The 19,512-nt window shown below is 39.0% G+C and overlaps 1 protein-coding gene across 2 annotated transcripts in view; it reads right to left on the bottom strand.

Annotated features, from left to right (window-relative positions):
• The window catches only part of ANLN (anillin actin binding protein), a 44,281-nt gene that overhangs the window by 12,564 nt on the left and 12,205 nt on the right, over window positions 1–19,512 (bottom strand). For both annotated transcript variants that reach the window (XM_042475278.1, XM_042475279.1), the window contains 13 exons: window positions 19,151–19,341; window positions 18,928–19,035; window positions 17,551–17,662; window positions 16,466–16,582; window positions 15,239–15,364; window positions 10,907–11,136; window positions 10,543–10,694; window positions 9,743–9,890; window positions 8,118–8,253; window positions 6,862–7,044; window positions 6,386–6,512; window positions 1,708–1,756; window positions 1,562–1,618 (listed from right to left, as the gene is read on the bottom strand). In XM_042475278.1, coding sequence (XP_042331212.1) covers window positions 1,562–1,618; window positions 1,708–1,756; window positions 6,386–6,512; window positions 6,862–7,044; window positions 8,118–8,253; window positions 9,743–9,890; window positions 10,543–10,694; window positions 10,907–11,136; window positions 15,239–15,364; window positions 16,466–16,582; window positions 17,551–17,662; window positions 18,928–19,035; window positions 19,151–19,341 — 1,736 coding nt within the window. The remainder of the gene's footprint in view (window positions 1–1,561; window positions 1,619–1,707; window positions 1,757–6,385; window positions 6,513–6,861; window positions 7,045–8,117; window positions 8,254–9,742; window positions 9,891–10,542; window positions 10,695–10,906; window positions 11,137–15,238; window positions 15,365–16,465; window positions 16,583–17,550; window positions 17,663–18,927; window positions 19,036–19,150; window positions 19,342–19,512) is intronic.

The following is a 19,512-nucleotide window of genomic DNA, read 5'->3' as shown; positions in this document are numbered from 1 at the left end:
TAAATTGTATGTGCTGAAGTAAAGTCGACAGATAGATAAATTCTGTTCGGTTTGCCCAAATCCAAATGCAGGTTCTGTAAGCATGTGTATCCATGTTCATACTCTCGCCTCTCTAGATCTTATATTTCATACAGTCTACAAGTTTGCCCGTGTGGCAAGGATTTATCTGAAACCTATAAATTACTCACTATATAACCTACAGCTTTGGATTGTCTATTATTTGCATATTTGCGGGAAAACCACTTTGCATATTAAAGGCACAGAACAATTTAAGTTTTTTGAAAACATTTAACAGCTCATATTGTCCTCAAAATTCTTGGAATGGGACTATGCCATCATGTAAGGAAAAAGGTTTGACCCATTTTAAATATTATGTCTCTCCCTTGTGTCAGAAAAGTACTTTTCTCGGCTAGAATTCCCAGAACTCATACTACCCATACATTGGTTATGCTGGTTGTAAGATTTTGGAGATACAATTGGTGGGGGGGACTTTTCCAGGGAGTTCTGGGCCAGGGTGTGCATTGATTAGTAATGTATATATATATATATATATATATATATATATATATAGTTTTATTGGTTTAAAAAACAAAATGGATATATACTAAATCCATTCAACCCTATACACTCACGATTACAAACAATTTTCTTAAGATTTGCAATAAAGTGGGTTGTTTTACCATTATATATAACACACACACACACATGCATGTACGCACACACACTTGTCCCTCCATATTCACTAGGGTTAGGGACACAAGACCCCCGTGAATATGGAAAAACCACAAATAACAAAAACACCATATTTTTACCTGAGAGGGCACCTCTCTAGGAATCTCTAGAGCTTTCAGAGCAACTTTTAGTTAAAGTTGACGATAGACATTGGAGCAGCTAGATATTCTTAGAGAGAACATATTAATCAAATCCGTGAATAATAAAAGCCACAAATATCAAAACCGCAAATATGGAGGGGTGTGTGTGTGTGTGTGTTGAAAGCCTGACAACCTTTGCAGACATTTAAGAGAAAACATAGTGTATATGTACACCTTTAGTTTTCTCTGAAATATGCTGGAAGCATAAGCTTCTCTTAAATGTCTGCAAAAGTTGTCAGGCTTTCAAAATAGGATGTTTTTCATTACTTCCTTTCACTGAAGGTTCTCTCCCAGATTTAAAGCAAACCTGCCAGGTCACTTAAGTACAAATTTATGAAATGTGGAAGTTGTGTGAACATATGATAGGGGCAAACACATCTTGTACCAGAAACTAGCAACTAGATGCATGTGGGTAAAGCAGGATGGTTAACAGGTTTGCCAAAAGAGAAACAAAATACTGTTTTAAATTTACAGAGTCTTGTGTCACACATGACTGAATTTTAGCCTTTGAAGTTAAGCAATTCAAGATTGCCACAATCCACAACAGTGAAACGGTAAACATAAGTTTTTCATTAATAAGGCTTAGGAACTTTTTAGTCAAAATGAAATTAAATGTGCTATGCTGACTGAAAAATTCTGGTTTTCCCACTTTGTCAATGTTACCAAGACATTATAATTATTCACTGTACCTTCGACTTAGCCGTTTTCTTCTTTTTATCTGTGCCTGTGGATTCTTTCTTCTGAACCTAATACAGAAAAAAAATACATTTTAAAACTTACTGGTCTCCCCAGTATTCTACCAAGATGATACATATGAAAAATGAATGATACATACCAAGCTATAAACTTCAATATTTATCTCAAAGTCACTGGACACATCTTGCCTTAAAAAAAAAATAAAAAGATTAGAATCAGTTCCAAATCAGGTTTTAAAATCTAGATAATTAATTTGAATCTATACTGTAATGTCCCATGCTAAAATTAGGTCCAAGCAAAGTAATGGCCCGGACAATGTCAAAGTCATGATTGTTTGTTCAAAAATCACAGAGGGGTATCAGTTCCACTAGTTCCCAAGGCTGATGATCAAGTATTTCCAGCATTACTCAAAGGAGCATATGAATTAGATGGCAGGCCTTTAAAAAGCTGACTTTCACTACTGTACTTATCTCAGCAGCTCCATTGCTTTTCAGTGCACTCAGACCTTCATTATCAAGAGATTAGAATTGTACCTTAAATATGTTATGTGTGTGTTTTTCCTTTCCAATAAAAAAGTCAGTGGGATTTTCCAAGAGATCATTGTACAGCTTGCTGTTTACCTAAAGCAAACAGCAGTCACTCTTAGGAAATGCAGCCAAATGGCGAAATACTGAAGTAAGTTCTAAAGAAATTAAGTAGCCAAAAAAGGAGTGTAGGTATGGAGCTGCTATAGCTTTCCACCTGGAAAATAGCTGGATTTGCCATGTAAGATATCCAATGTTTAGCTAGCAGGGGAGGGGAGGGAAATCAGAATCTCCCCCCGTGCCACCCATGACACTTTCCTTCAATCCCCAAATTTCTAACATTGGAGAGTCACACCGAAAATCATTCATATCCAAAACTTTTATATTTGCTTTGTTTGCATTCTTCTTTTCTTTGTTTTTTCTGCATTTTCTTTGGATGCCTTAACTGTACTTCTATATGCTCAATTAAAGTTTTATGTTACTGGAATGATAAAAATCTTAAGGAAAAAAATTGGGAGGTGGGGAAGCAGAATTCTTATTTGGAAGGTATAAATTTCTTATTTCGTCCCACTCCCCACCCCCCATTCCATAGCTACACCTCTGCTGGACATACAATACAGCAAATCAACAGTTTCAGAGGAGATAATAAGCAAGTAGTCCCTTATATTGTACAGTGAGCCTATGCTCCTTACAGGCGCCTTTCAGCATACACTGAAGCTGCCTGGGCGCGCATTGCTACACAGCGAGCACAAACCCCAATATATCCAATGAAGCTTGCGAATGGCGCGCGTAGCCACGCAGCAAGCATGAGCCCCATTGGATATAATGGGGCTCAAGTTTATGTGGTTGTTTTTTTTTTCTTTATGCGGAGGGGGGGCGGAATGGATCCCTCGCGTAAAGCAAGGGCCCACTGTATGTGTTAGGCTAAATTAAAATGATTGAAAGTAATCAATATTTTACTATGTGTCCAAGAATTGTGTGGGGTGGAAACGCAATGTCCATTCTGTTGCAGGAGTTTAAGAATGAAGCTTTGTTTACATTTGAAAATTAGTTCTTTAGAGTGAAGTCTCCCTGTCTGGTATTCAGAAGCACCTATTGCAGGTTATGTCTTCTTATTTTTTAAAAAAAGGAAAATAATGTGACCTAGGTTCTTTTACTATCTTCAATCACCGTTGTTTCCTCTTTCACAGCCAGCTTGTATCAGAAAATAAACTATGATTAGATTGTTAAAGGAGAGAAAAAATATGAGAAATAATCGGGCCATGTAGTGCAGTGTTAGTATTTTGTGCAGTGAATATGTGAGTAACCACATGTTCTGAAGAGTGTGGTACTGGATGCAACCACAGGTTAACTAGAAGGAGCCTTCACAGGGAGCACCAATGCTTTGTTCTTCCATTTCTCATCATGGAAGACAAAGCTGTGTAATATCCTGAGAGTGTTAGATGGCTGCCTTAGGAAAGGGGGCAGGGAGTGTTGTAGAACTACTGTACCAGATAGGCACATTGGAGGGATGTATATTCAGCTTGTAATGAGGCCCATGTAACTGCTTGGGATATCTGCTATGGTGTGCATTTGTGGATGGGGCAAATGTTACTTTGGTAGAATGAGATGTTAAATGCAGAGGTGTGTACATGTCAAGAAGTGAAACTAAGAAACAGTCCCCCCTTTTCTTATGCAGGGGATCCATTCTAGACCCCCCCCCCGGCGTAAAGAAAAAAACGTGCAGGCTGGAGTCCCATTAAAAGTAATGGGGCCTGTGCCCACCACGGGTGTGCACCCCATTACTTCTTCCGGTGCAGGCTTCCAGCACATGCTGGAAGCCGCGTATGGTGCACCCATGTATAACGTGGGTACACTGTACATTCTTCCCCAGGGAGGTGGGGTGGAATGAAATATATGAATAACTGTATTTGAATATTTTTGTTTACTGTAGCTGCTTAAGTGCTCTTCTTGTGATGTTTAGTTCCATGTATGCTCAGGAGGGGAACTCGATTTAGGGCAGCTTTCCCCAGCCATTTCAGACATTTGACTATGATTCTCATCACCCCTTATCATTGACAACGGTAGGAACTGTACTCCAAAACATGTGGAAGCCATTAGGTTTGAGAAGGCTGTTCTACAGGGGCAGAAGGGGAGGAGGAAAGGATAAGCTCCTGGGACCTGTGAAAATGGACTTAATCTTTGGATTCAACTGTACTGTATATACTCAAGTATAAGTCTAGAAATTTTAGTCCAAAAAGTAATGCAGAAAACCTGGGTCAACTTATCCATGGGTTAGTGTAAGCACTGAATCTTAACTCTTATCAAAATAGGATCCTCTTCTCTGAGGGGCAAAAGGTGATAGCACAGTTCAACCTAAAACCACCAGCCCCCGTTGTGCCACTGCTGTCCTTGAGAAAATAGTGGTGTGCTTTGGCATCATTTTCCTTTCCTTCATCCTTTATATCCCTTCTTACATGCTCCTAAGTTTTATCTTCAACTTATACATGGGCTATATCAAAAATCACAATTTTGGCTCCCAAACCTGCCCTTGACTTATACATGAAGTCAACTTATAGTTGAGTATATATGGTATGTTTGTTCTGAGAACCATTCTGCCTTTGCGGAAGACACAATGGTGTTTACATTCTGGACAGTGGTGGGGGACAAAAGGTGCAAAGCAGCTGATCTTAGAGCTCTAAAGATGGTTTGGATAAAGTTCCAAGGATGATGTGTGAATATCAAGAAAAGAATCTGTGGGCTGCAATTAGCCAAAGAAAGGTTACTCCCCAGGGAAATATTTTAATATATATATATAGCACACTGGTGGTCTAAAACCCATTCCTGATTATGCAGAACAATGGAAAAGCTGATATGTCAAAGTATTATATTTGAGTCCTAGCTGAAGTCAAGGTTGCAGCAAGTCAAGATCTTCCCCTGATCTACTCTTTTTCTTGCTCCAATGAATGAATGAATTCAGCGAAGTTTTATAGATACATGATCAGAATTACTGGAGACCACTCAGAGAAAATTTTATGCAGACTTGTGATAATCTTCAGTGCTGGAAGAGAACATGTAGAATACATGTCATGTCAACCCTCTGGCTAGTATCTCAAAATAATCTATTTGTCATGAAGTTGGTGGTGAACCATTATGGCTGGACTGAACAGCATTTGGATTTCTGAAAATCAACTTGATTCCAGGCTCCATTTTCTTATTCTTTGGACAGGGTGCTGAACCCTTCCTGCCTTTAATTTTGCAAGGGGAAATATGTGAATCTAAGAAAGAAGAGGAAACACGCCTACTGCATATTTGATAACATTTAAAACTCTTTTGAGATAACAATTATTACTTTATTTTTTGCACTAAATACCTTTAAAAGCTGAGCTTTTTCAGAAAGCAGCCTGGAAGGAATCCTTATCTAATCCACAGGGGTTTGACAGTCTAGCTCTGCATGAGTTCATCAAAACCTACAGGGTAAGGTAGATTGTCCTTTGGCACCATCTAGTGGTTAACTAACTTTTTTGGATTTAATCATTCCACAAGCAATAGCACTCATTTGTCACTAAATCTAGTGTGGTTCAAAAAAAGTGGACTTCCTATAGTGCTAAGCGTTGCCCATGTAATGTGGAGATGATTTTAGCTAGTGAGAAAAGCCTTCCTAATCATGGCAACAGCCTGGCCTACTCAGCATCTGAGCTCTATATTCTCTTGTTTCATTGCTCTGAGCCTGGCCAGAGCAGAAGCCTCTTTTGAGGCTACAGCATGCTTTCTGAGGATTGTACCATATTGAACTTTTGCCAGTAGCCTTGCATGGAAAACCCTTTGCTTATGAGGCCCTGGACAGAACCAAGAAGCAAGAAGAGGGCTGCAAGGGAGAAGGGGAAATATAGGAAAGCTAGTGGTGGGATGGGGGATGGACAGAGTAGGTTATTTGAGGGGAGGAAATATTAAGAAAAATCAAGGATTAATCTGAGCAGAAGAAAAGAGAAACACATCTTTTCTATTCTCAGTGACCAAAAGAAACAGGGGAAAATACAAGCACCTAGATCACAATCTGGCATTAATAAATGGTAGGCAATGAAACCTACACTGGATTACTCTTATGTCAAACAAGAATAGTGTCTTTTATCATTTCTTTTCTGATCCCCAGTTTTCTTTAATAATGTTGGTCAGTTTAGTAAATGTGTTTTAAAATGGATTTTGTTGCTATATTTGTTAACCCCCTTGGGGTGTGCAGTATATGCAACAAATAAATATTTAACATAATAAATAAAATATACAGTACTATTAAGTAGCTAAAGAAATACTTACAATGTGAATGTTGTTGGAAAAGTAAGAGCATCTCCACTCAAGGAATTTGCAGTACTTGCAAGTGGTGTAGCAACCATGTTTTCTGTTCCTGCTTTCAACATGATTATGTAGTAGTAGTTTGCAGTATCTATGAATAGTTCAATAGTACACAGTCTGTTATAACCACAGATTTGCAAAAGCTGCTAACACAGGCCTAGAGACAAAAATGTTTTATTCAGCATTTTTACTGCTTATGATATTGCTGAAGTTGCATAAATCAGCTTACAGACTTATTTTTGAAAGGAAGATAGCATGCTAGCGAACAGGTGGATAAAATCATTGGGAGATGATGCAAAAAGGTGTTACCGAACCCCAAATTTAACAAGTGTTCAAACTTGGTGCATAAGAAAGTAAAACTTATCCAAGAACAATACAGCAGTAATAGCCATTATGCTGCATTAACTTCTGTACTGTAATTCTGACCACACAGGCATTACCTGATTTTGTCACAGTACTGCATACAAAGTCAGCTTTCAGAGGCAGACGCATTTCTGACAGAGTAACAGATCCTTTGGTTGGGGAAACTCCAGTAGGCAGAGAATCAGCTTTAATCTTCTTCTTCTGAAGTCCTCCATTTTTCAGTTTGTTCAGCTCTTCCAACAATGCTACTCTTTTTTCAGCTGTACAAACAGGTCATCATTAAAACTGAAGTAGCTTTCCGTCATTGCTATTTTCAATTTTCTAGCCATTATTCATTTATATTGCTTTACCATAAGTATTTCCTCACTGAATCAAACCCATAGTCCACCACTCAGTTCAAGCAGATATCACCCAAATGTTGCCAGGTGTTCCAAAACAACTAAAGGAAAATGATTACTTTGCTCAGTGTGCCCGCTAAAGATCTAATGCCTTTCTAAATAGAAACTTCAGCCCTATACAGACAGGCCAAAATAAAGCTGCTTCGGGTCACATTGGGGGTATGTCGTTTACACAATGCAGGCGTACTAAGAGTCCAGAAGTTGCGCAAAAGCTGCGCTCTAGTCCTTGGGACTGGATCGTGCCTTTGGCACAGCTTCTGGACTCGTAGTACGCATGCATCATGTAAACAGCATACCTCCAAAGTGACCTGAAGCAGCTTTATTTTGGCCTGTCTGTATGGGGCCTTCCTTTAGTTAACACACATAGCAAGAGGTAAGGCCTCAAATGATATTGGAAAATGAAATATTAAGAAAAAGTTCAAATGTATTTTTATTAATGAAAATGTACTTCAGAAGCAGTAAAAGAGCATAAGTTTTCATAGCAATAGCATTTATATATCTGTACTACTTAACAGTGAATGCAGCACTCTCTAATTGGTTTACAATCTTGCCCCCAACAAGCCGGGTACTCATTTTATTGACTTGAAAGGATGGAAGGCTGAATCAACCTTGGAGCCCTGGCATCGAACTCACATCACTGTGGCTGCAGTACCAGCATTTAACCACTGTACCACCAGGGCTCCTTCCAACTTTTCTAAACATAAGCATTTTAATTATAATAGAAAACCAAGGTTCATGGAATACCTTCTAACACCTTAACTAATCATAATGCAAACTGACAGCGAATCACACCAAACATTTTTGAACATTTGGAAACATAATAAAATTCTCTCTATTCCTAACTGAAAATCATAATGTAAATAATTATATTTTATAGACTACAAATACAAATCAATATACACAAAATAAATGTAAAACAAATAAAAACACCATACTTGCAATGAGAAGTAGCCTCTCGGCTTCAGCTTCTTCTTGTGAGCCCTTTCCATGTTCCTCGTCAACACAACAGTTCAGAGCCTGACTCGCTTGATGTATGACAGTTTGTTGCAGATTTATTTCATTATTCAGCTCCTAAATGAAGTTAAGTGAGTGGAGATAGCAAAACAAGGACACATTAGAACACATTTGTTTGTTACATCTTCATCCAATAATCCCAGCCAATTAATTATTTGTTTAATTTAAAAACACAGGCGTGACAGAAGGTATATTAAGACCCTATACAGACAGCCAAAATAAAGCTGATTCGAGTCACTTTGGAGATATGGTGTTTCAGTGATACATGCGTCCTAAGAGTCCAGAAGCTGCACCGAAGCCACACTCCACTCCTAAGGACTGGAGTGCAGCTTTGGTGAAACTTCCAGACTCTTAGGAAGCATGCATCATTGAAACACCATATCTCCAAAGTGACTCGAAGCAGTTTTATTTTGGCTGTCTGTATCAGGCCTAAGTTTCTCATACTGCAACATCCAAACCTTACAAGACAAGGTAGAATCAGGAAGTACCTACCTATTGTTAATGCAGCCAATAAAAAAGTATGTACAGAATTTTAAAATGGCACAGCCATGAGTGACATTTCCACAGCATAAGTGAGTAACTATTAGTGGTTAGGGGAATATGCTGGCCAACAGAGAAAGAGCACTTTGGAGGACCTCACCCCCCACTTCATATTGGGAAAAAGATATCTCCAAGGCATAAATGGCGAAGGAGGATAGCTCTCCTTATTTACCAGTGGGTGTTTTGGTGCAAAAAATTGCCATTTCAGATTTATTTTCCAAAAACAAATTTGGGCAACCTATGACCCATATGCCATTTTTTCCCAACCATATTCTGAACAGTGGTTCCCAAATTTTGGTTTGCCAAATTATTTGGACTTCAGGTCCCAGAATTCTTGACTGTTGGCCAAGTTGGCTAGGGCATCTGGGAGTTGAAGTCCAAAACACCTGGAGGACCAAAGTTGGGAACCACTGTTCTAGGAAGTGACAGTCTTTACTATTAGTTGAATTGATTCAGAAGTCCTGCTGTATTCAATACAGATTATGCCTAGTTATCAAAACTGCCACCTAACTGTATGTACTGTATTTTAAATATACAAAAAGAACGGGTGGTAGAGATGAGAGAATAATGGTGATGCAGTCATGCTAAAGTTTACCATTTTGTTTGATAGCCAAAATAAGTTAACGTTCCTACACTTAAGTTGTGAAGTACAGAAATACTGTGCATATTAAAAGGTACAGTACTGTATATGCCCAGAGCCAGAACTGTATCAACAGTCATGTTATGGTGTTCATAACAATGAAGCCACATCCAACACAATTCATATTGCCTCATATATGAATCTGTTCATCTGTGAGTCAGTATTTGTCCAGATATTAAATGGGTTCTACACTAGATCAACCCAGAATAAAAACCTTTCTGAAATCCAGGTTGCTAGTAGGCCCAAACAACTTTATAAAATGAAAATAATTGAAATATAATTCATTTATAATCTTTGTAAGAACTGTTACAGGAATATGTACGCAATATGTAATTTTCCAGAACTAGAAGGCAGAGTTTTAGCTACCTGCAATTTGCTTTTAATGTTAATTTGGTCAGAACTTCCATTCTTTCTCTCCTCAAGTCTGGAAGAAACATCTTCTCTGCGGACAATTACTTGCTTTATTGAAGGACGATCAGTTCCTTTAAACCGCTGAGACCGATAGGCATCAATGCTTCCAGGGAAGAAAAATTCGGTTTTAGAAAGATGATGTTTGACCCAGTCTATTTCAGATAGTGTACCGGACAACTAACAACAGGCTTACAACTAAAATCAGTGTTGGCTGAAGTTGTTGCTTTACTGATCTTGCTAAAATTGGTATCAGCACTGCCAGCTCTTTCAGCTCCCTTCAAAATGAACTGAGCGTAGCAATATGGATTTGTGCCATACAAATTCCTGAATAATGCTAGGTGAACAGATTGCCTTCAATCTTAAGCTTTGTCCATGTACAGTCACCCCTCCTTTCTCGTGGACTTGAGGTCTGCGGTCTTGAATATTCACGGAGGAGGCGACCTCTGTTATTTTTAATGGGGTGTACTTGCTCACAGGCACATTCCACATTCAAGCCTATGGGGCTTGAATATATGCGAGACTTCATTTTTGCAGGGGGTTCAGAATGGATCCCCTGAGAAAATGGAGGGTCAACTGTATTCCAAAAGTGTCACAATGCCCTGCAACTTTTCCCACGAGTCTATTCTCCAAAAAGACACCTGACTATTCTTGGATGCTGCCAACTGTTTAACTGTCTTCTCTTATGTTTTACCACCATTACTACAAGAAGGATCATATGATAATTCATATAAGCACTCTAAACTAGGTATTATTACCTATACAGAAGACTGCGCTCCTCTGACAAGGAGCTAATGCTGCTTCCCGATTCAGTTCTGCAGACAGACATTCTCTGAAATTTGCTGGACTTTGGGCTGTCATCACTTGCATTGCTTCCTTCACCAACTGATTTATTAGGGGAAGCAAAAACCTGAATAACAGAGAGAAAGGGGTAGTTGACTTTTCTTCAAATTTTTAAATGGTTACATTTTGCTATATTTATTTGAAGGGATTTTGTTGTTAATATAGGAAGCATCCAAAGGAAAACAGTGGACATTTGAAAGTCTATTATCTCATTTCCTGTGAGCTTACTCTACTTAGATGTGCACAAATAAAGCTATCATATTTAGTACCCTTTCTTACCTCTGGACTTACAACAGCAACAGACTCTGTTAAGGGTGTTAAGAGTGACATTGATGAAATGTTCAAAGTCTCTTCTGCTTCTTCTTCACTATCACCTTCTAAGTTAATACTCATTTCTTTTTTAAGTTTCTCTATGTCAGGCCCACCTTCTTGAAGAACTTCATCAAAGATGTCATTTATCACCTTTGAACTATTCATCTCGTCATTCACCTCAGTTTCGTGTTCTTCACCTAGAAAAAAACAAACCATGATCTCTTAACACTTAATAAATTTTCTCCTTCCCCTCCATATATTTGCTTACATATAGAGAAAAAACCAAAGTGATGGACACACCAGAAACTTATCAAATCTACTCCCTGCAATAACTTATAGAGAAGGTAGTCCCACATGCTCAGGCAAATAGTCTGAAATGTCTGATCTACAGTGTAAAATAGCCATCTCCACCCTCATGCTAACTAGATGATTTAGAATCATAGACTCACAGAGCTAGAAGAGACCACAAGGGCCATCCAGTCCAACCCCATACCATGCAGGAACTCACAATCAAAGCACCCCCAACAGATGGCCATTCAGCCTCTGTTTAAAGACCTCCAAAGGAGACTCCAGTACTCTCAGAGGGAGTGTGTCCCACTGTCGAACAGCTCTGTCTGGAAGTTCCTCTCAATGTTTAAGTGGAATCTCTTCACCCATAGCTTGCATCCATTGTTCCTTGTCCTAATCCTTGGAGCAGCCGAAAACAAGCTTGCTCCATCCTCAATATGACATCCCTTTAAATATTTAAACAAGGCTAATCGTATCACCTCTTAACCATCTCTTCTCCAGGCTAAACATACTGTACCTAGTTCCCTAAGTCACTCCTCATAGGGCATAGTTTCCAAATTACAGTTCCCATCCTCCCTGACAATATTAGCCATGTTGCCTGGCTAATGGAGCCTAAAATATTTGGCAAGCAACTGAGTGGAGAAGATTGTCAGATGTCCATACAACTCAACTGAACACAAACATCTGAGAATGTACTTAAGACCAAACTGTATATTACAAGTGATATTCACATATAACAAATTGTAAAAACAACTGGGCTGCCTATTCAAACATAGCAAAAGTTGCACCCCTAAGTGAGACTACTCTCCAGATGCCCCTGTGTTGATTCCCTGCTATGTTTTTCCTGATGAAATCACTGGTTTCCATTTGATTTTTTTCTCAGCATGTTTAAATTTGCTATTGTTGAAGCCATTGTAAGTGAGAAGGGGAGGGGAGGTTGTGGGGTATTTTTAAATTAAGAAGGAGTAAAGGTAAAAGGAAAAAAGTATAAACTTAGAAAATTGAACTAAATAGATTTAGCATGAAAAGGAAGAATGGAAGAGAGACACTAAAAATGTATTGCTGGCAAGGCAGGAAAATGAAAAACAAAGACATAAGGTAAGGCTAATACATTCTAGCCTTCTGAGCTTACAGGAGAGAACTAACCCCATGTTATATGGGTTGCTCTTCTACATTATCCAGAGAATGAAGCAGATGTCCTGTATACTGTGCAGCTCGGTCTTTCAATAACTTGCATACTCACAGCACAACCGTCAGTTTTTCCAATACAAAGTCAAATGATCTTGATTTTTATTTGTCATCATCTCCCACACTCATCATCTAGGCTCCCTTTTATTTTTAGATGAAGTGTTATTTTCACAGCTATTTTAAAAAAGCATCGATTTTTCAAAGACAGTTAAATTAGGGACGGCAGTGCCCCTACCTCTATGCCTTGACTTACTGAATCAAAATGCAAAATGTATTAAAATAATTTATTTTCTATAGTTTGTTTTCTTCCCACACCAAAACCAAACCATTCCTTTTCACTTCCGCCAACAGCTAGGTTTCATTGGTCTCAAATATAACTGTTAGTCCAATAAGAGTAAACACAGTAAATCAATGGGATTTGCATAACTGTTCAATGGATCTGATCTAGTTGTGCGTAGCAATTAAATTTAAGCCATTAATTTAAAAGGTCTTGAAGGTGGGACAAGCAGTTATTTTTAAGATATTGTTTTTAATGTCTTCACCGAAAAACAAGGATAAGATCACACAGTTCAGATAAGGTGGCAGAGTTCATACAGAATTAACAGTATGAAACTATGAGAGACAAACAGTGAGAAAACAAAGACTCCAGAAGGTATTAGTGAGTAAAGCCCTTATATCCTGGGCATGCTAAAAACTGGATAACTTTCTGCCCACAATGCTTCTGGGATGCAACAGACCATGGCTGGAATACTGGCTTGAGGACTTCCAGCCATCCCATAACTTATATGATCTTAGACTTGGATACATTTCTTTGAAGTCACTAAATGCAATCTCCCATGCATTCTAGCTACTTGGGTTGACCATCCTAGTAACCTGGTCAGCCAATTTGTTCTTTCAGTTCTAGCACATCCAGACTATAAACATTATAACAGATCCTTCATTCTCTAATGTAGTAATCCTCAAAATGGGTAGTATGCCCCCCCTGAGGGAGATGGAAAGATCGAAGGGGGGGGGATGAAGAGAAAAGGGGGCAGAAGGGGACCTTTCAGTAAAAGTACTGGTGTGCAAGAAAGACAAGGAAAACCAATGGCTTTTAAGACCATGCTGGGGATGAGAGTAACATGAAAATTCTTTTCAGGGTCCCCATTAACCACTGCATAGCCACGTTGATTCCTTTGTGCAGTGATGTCTCCTGCTCTTCACCTCCCCACACAAGCTCACTCTCTTAGTATTTAATTAGTAGTAGTGGTTGGAAAAATCTTGCGAGGTTTGGGTGCCATTTTGTGACAAATCAATTGACAGGAATGAAGCATTAGAACATGTTTAGCCAGGGAAATATGGTGGCAAAAAGAAGCTTTCAAATTTCTTTCAAGGATTCTCTATCCTTCTAACTCCCAAAACATTCCCTGGATTCCTCCTGCACCCATGAAGCTGGAGGCTGCTATCTCCTGTTCCAACAACAGCCTTGTGCTTCAGGTGTTAAGAGAATGAAGAATCTCTGGATTCCTCCTGCATCCCACTCACGAAACTGGAATCTCTTATGTGAATGAGAGACAGCAGCCTCCTGCTTTAGGAGTTTGGAGAACAAAGAAGTTACTTAAGAATTGTTTATGTCACAACTGTTGCCATTACATTCAGTGACATATGGAATTTTTAAGGTGTAAACATTAGAAGAATGTTAGAAGGGGAGACACCAGCCTCAGGAGAGAAGTGCAGGAGAAATCCAAGGATTCTGCTTTGGGATTTAGAAGGAAAGAATCCCTAAATTCCTCCTGCACCCCATCCCCAAAGCTAAAGGCTGCTCTCTCCCATTCTAACAACAGGCTTCTGCTTCAGGAGTTAAGAGGATGAAGAATCCCTAGATTCCTTCAGCACCCAACTCCCAAAGACAAAGGCTGCTGTCTCCCATTCTAACAGGCTTTTGCTTTGAGAGTTAAGAGAATCAAAGATCCCTGGATTCTCCTACACACTACTCCTGAAGCTGGAGGCTCTTGTGTCCATGGCAGACAGCAGCCTTCCTCACTCCCTGATTCTCCTGCCTGTGTCTTCCTCTCTCACAGACTGGGCCAGGCCATACCAGGAGGACAGAGGAATCCCGTGTCTTGCCCTGTCTGCTCCTCTTCTCCTAGAGGATATTTGAAGCTCAGTGCTTGGAGAAAGGAGTGGTCCCTTTTGCCCCACTTTCTGGCCACATCTTCTCTTCCGCTGAACTCTTTGTGTCTTACAAAGTCTGACTTCACCCTGTTTCTTCCCAAAGGAAGACACTTAGGGAACAATAGTGTCATTGCTAGAGTGGTGGTTGTGGTGTCACTCCACTTATGATGTCACCTAGTGCAGTCCGCACACTGCATGCCCCCTAGTGACCTAATATCAAGAAATACATGTGGGAAGCGGGATATTAGGGTTGTCATGCAAGAGGAAAGGGGGTAGTAGCTCCAAAAAGCTTAGGGACCATTGCTCTAGTGGAACAGAGAAGGCAGTGCTGAGCAAGTGGTACTGAGGGTTTATGCAGGCAGAAAGGTTAGGTCAGATCTCTTAGTCACAGAGTGATTGGAAACATAAGTAGAAAATAAAATACCCCAATATTATCTTAAGCAAACACTTAAAGTTAAGATGCAGAGCTGTGAATCTAATAGTATCATTTTTCTTTCCTTGCATGACTTTTTTGAAAATATTTTTTGCTTAATGAAGAAGTTTTGAAAGCTAGTGTAATATATTTTGTGCCCTTTTGGTTAGGCTAATAAAGATACCACCAGCATGTGTACTTAAGTTTTTTATTTTATGGTAAAACAGCTACCCCGCATATTTGTTTATTTTACAAACCTTTGCGTTTGGCAGGAGATTGCTCAAGATTTGAATTAGACACACTGTCTGCAGAGGTCTTTGGTGAGAAGATGTTCAATGAACTGTGTTCTTCAGTCTTTTCACAATCTGTTTCCACATTATAATCTAGAAGTTTCCAAAGGAATAAGAAAATTACAGCAATAGTGAATTTCTGAACAAACTTCTATCTATTTATTGCAAATGCCAATAAGGAACATTTTCTATATAGTCCTCCTGCTATTATCTAAATTTTGAGGAAGCATATTTCAAGTCTTATTCTCTTTTTTAGCTTTCCAACTGCATTATCTTTATGAGATCAATTAATTTCAGTTACAGTCACATCACTATACAATTCCTTGCCTTGCAAAATTTGCTTCATCTTCTCTTTTGTGTCTTTTCAGGCAGGTTCTAATTCTCTAGCTGTTTGCATCAGCTTTTAATTATTAGTTTGAACCTGACATGTTTTTAAAATAAACATGTTAAAATTATTGCTATTTAATGCTGTTGAGATGGCACTTTTTTCATTTTTATAATCATGTTGTGCTTTATAGTGATATGTTTATATGATTTACTTATGAATTATGTTGTTGTGCAATGACATTTTTTCCAAATATCAACAAATTTACCTATTTCTTAAAGAATAGCTGTGAATCACTGTGAAGGTTTAAGCTTACTGATTTTTGTAAAACCTTTGAAGCATTAAATATGTACTTGTTGTTGTTGTTGTGTGCCTTCAAATCATTTCCAATTTATGATGACCCAAAGGCGACCCTATCCTGAGGTTTTCTTGGCAAGTATCTTCAGAAGGAGTTTGCCATTCCCTGAGGCTGAGAGCATATGATTGTCCAAGGTCATCCAGTGGGTTTACATGGCTGAACAAGCATTAAACCCTGGTCTTCATAGTCTGATGCTCAAACGACTACGCCACACTGGCTCTCTATAGGTATATAATAAGGACTAATTCAGGAATAGGGCCTATACAGACAGGCCAAAATAAAGCTGCTTCGGGGTCACTTTGGAGGTATGCTGTTTAAATGACACATGCATCCTAAGAGGCCAGAAGCTGTGCCAAAGCTGCATTCCAGTCCTTAGTACTGGATCATGGCTTTGGCACGGCTTCCGGACTCTTAGGGACGCATGCATCATTTAAACAGCATACCTCCAAACTGACCCAAAGCAACTTTATTTTGGCCTGTCTGTAGGAGGCCAAAGTTAGAAAATACAAACCTTTTTGTTGTTCAGAAAGCTGTTCAAGCTTTGAGTTAGAAACTGCTTTTATAGGAGTCTTTGGTGAGAAAATTCTCAGAGGAGTGTGTTCTTCTGTCTTTTCATAATCTGAAGTACCTAGAGGGTTCCAGGCAATACATGACTCAATAAAGTAAACAATTTTAAAATGAAGTTCAAAGCTTCAGTAAGGTAAAGCTAGTTTGTAAGTGGCCTGAGTAAGTCTAGATTTCTTGAAAGCAAAGGAAATCTCAAGCCTCTACTTTTTAAAGATAAATTCACTCATTCAGCAACATCTTAATTTGGCAGAATTTACTAAAATTCTAAGGTCATGGTATTACAACAACATTGGATACAGACAACAATATCTTAAGGAGGCACATCTTTCCCATTGTGTGACAGAGACCTTGGTCTTACTCACATATCCTTTCCCAATTTGTATAACAACAGTAATAAGGTTCAATTATGTCACATTAATCTAATCCACAAGGCCACATGCTGCTCTCTATTCAGCAAGAGAGGATGGGAAGAGGGTGTACGAAAACTCAAGATTTGCTGTGTCATAGAAGTTTAGGGAAATAATATCCGACTAGTGTCATATATAATATATATTTATCCTATATATGTAAATATTGCAGATCTAAAAATTCACTGGAGATCTACTTTGTGCTTTTGCATTTTATTTTAAAAAGTAGAAGAGGCAGGGAGAGAGTTTAGCTGTGTATACTTGTCCAAGTTCTAGGGGAAAAATTATCTAGCTCAGCATTTCCCAGCCTGCTGCTCTACATGTTTTGGGTTGTATCTCCAATCAGCCCAGATAACATGCCCAATAGCAAGGATACATGAGAAGTGAAATCCAAAACCCTCATATCAGTTATCCTACTAGCTGTTTCATCTCTTACATGACTGCATAAAAATGCAAGTACTTGTTTTACACAAGCAAGTAAAGCAACAAATACTGATACTCTGAAATATAAACTAGATTTGCTCTAAGCATTTATGACGTTAAGATTCAAACAAATTCTTCTTATCTTCACTAAACCATCCTTCATATTCAGATAATCAATTTCAACCTAGAGTATACTCACCTGAAGATATGGTTTCTGCTACTGTCTCAAGTCTCGTGGCTTTTTCTGCTGCTAACTGGGAACTATCGCCTGAACTGGGGATATGCTTTGAATTAGCTTGAAATTGAATCTCCTAGGGAAAAAAATACATCATGGTCAGCATATATAAACTGAAGGAGATATTTCTAATGCTGTAAAGTCTTAAACGTGATTCCAGATTGTTTCTTAGAATTCATAATGTATAACCTCTTCTTCAACCCCCAATTTACCCAAAGAAAACAGTTTGGAACAAAATGAGACTTTGTAAAGGCAAAGTAGCTTAACATGGCATACCAATAACAAATTACTTTAGCACAGTGATGAAGAAACTTTGTGGGGCATTTTCCCAAGGACACCCTGAGCCAAATAACATCAGGGTTTGTTGTTGTGTGCATTCATGCTGACCCTAAGACAAACCTATCATGGGGTTTCCTTGGCAAGTTTCTTCAGATGTGGTTTGCCATGGCCTTCCTGAGGTTGACAGCATGTGACTTGCCAAAGACCACCCAGTGGGTTTTCATGGCCAAACTAGGAAATGAACACTAGTCTAGAGTTGTAATCCAATGTTAACCCCCCACCCCACCCCCCAAATCATTGTTCTGGGCCAGTGTTCCTCCAGCTAGAGTTCCTCCAGTCAGCACTTTCACAAGAGATTCAGCTTCACTCTGTACATTCCTCAGGACTGGAAAACCTGTGCAGAATGAAGCTGCAACCTCTACAGATGCACTGCCCAGAAGGATGCTTCTCCAGGAAGCACCTTAGCAATGGTGGTTTCACTCATGTTTTGCTCTCTTTTGATGGGGGAGGCAGGGGAGAGATGACACCAGCTCAGCTGGTTCCTCAAAACATTGATTGACTATACCTCCAGCTTTCCTCCCCCTGTATGGAAAAGGCAAAGGAGGAAGACAACTGAATCATGGCCTTCAGGCAGTGGATAATATCATTCTCTCCTCTCTATTCTGGATGGGTAAACATTTGACAAGGAAGGGGTGTTAGCCCAGCGTCTCATCTACCATGCCAAATTTGCCCTACAGGCCAGAGTTTCACTATATGCTTTAGAGTATCAGACTGATTAGGGAATAGAAAGCCCTTTTGGGAGTTCTATAACATACTGGAGTTATGTGCATTTGCAAATGCATAGTATTAGTGAAGAAAACTGGAATGCTTATTGTAGGAAAAAATGCATAAACCTGCACATAGAGATCACATATGACTTGCTTCTATAGGAACAACTCATGATCTACATAAACATCTCAACCCATTATTTTTGCATGCAGAGTAAGCAGGACAACACAGAAAGCGTTGGCATTTACCTATGTAGATGTTACAGATCCATTAAAATAGGATTCAACATTTTACCTGTTTTGTTTCTTGACTTTTCTTCTTCAAGTTCTCATCTCGTTCAGCACTCCACAAGCTGCCCCTATCAAACCGCCCTCTAATGCATGCAAGTTCTCGTTCACGTTCCTGAACACATCAAGAAAAAGTAAATGTAACATTAACTTGTACTCGTTATCTCTAGTATAATGCAGTATTTTGGCATGATCATTCCTCATGTTCTTAACTAGATAGTAAGTCATACCTGTTTAAGTTGATGTGCTAGACTGGCAGTTGAGGATACTTCATTCTGTCTGAAGAGTCTTTCTTGGATTGTCTTTGTGTTTGGAGTAATAATGGGAGTTCTGTGTCCTCCAACGATGACAGGACTTTGTGTAGTATGCTCCTGGCACCGCTCTCCAAAACGTTCTAGAAAAGGCTTAATGCCTGATCCTCCTATAAGAACAATGGGTTTTACTTCATTAACAAGTTAGGTTCTTCATGATTTAGAAATAATGTGAAGTGTAGCATGAAGCTGTTTTCCAAAGCTTCCTTCTATACTACACAACCAAATGCCAGTTGTTAAATATGTTCAAATATGGAATGTAAGTACTAAGGATAGGAAAT

The sequence above is a fragment of the Sceloporus undulatus genome, chromosome 6, assembly GCF_019175285.1.
Source record: "Sceloporus undulatus isolate JIND9_A2432 ecotype Alabama chromosome 6, SceUnd_v1.1, whole genome shotgun sequence".
NCBI lineage: Eukaryota > Metazoa > Chordata > Lepidosauria > Squamata > Phrynosomatidae > Sceloporus > Sceloporus undulatus.
This window is presented reverse-complemented; position numbering and strand designations above follow the sequence as displayed.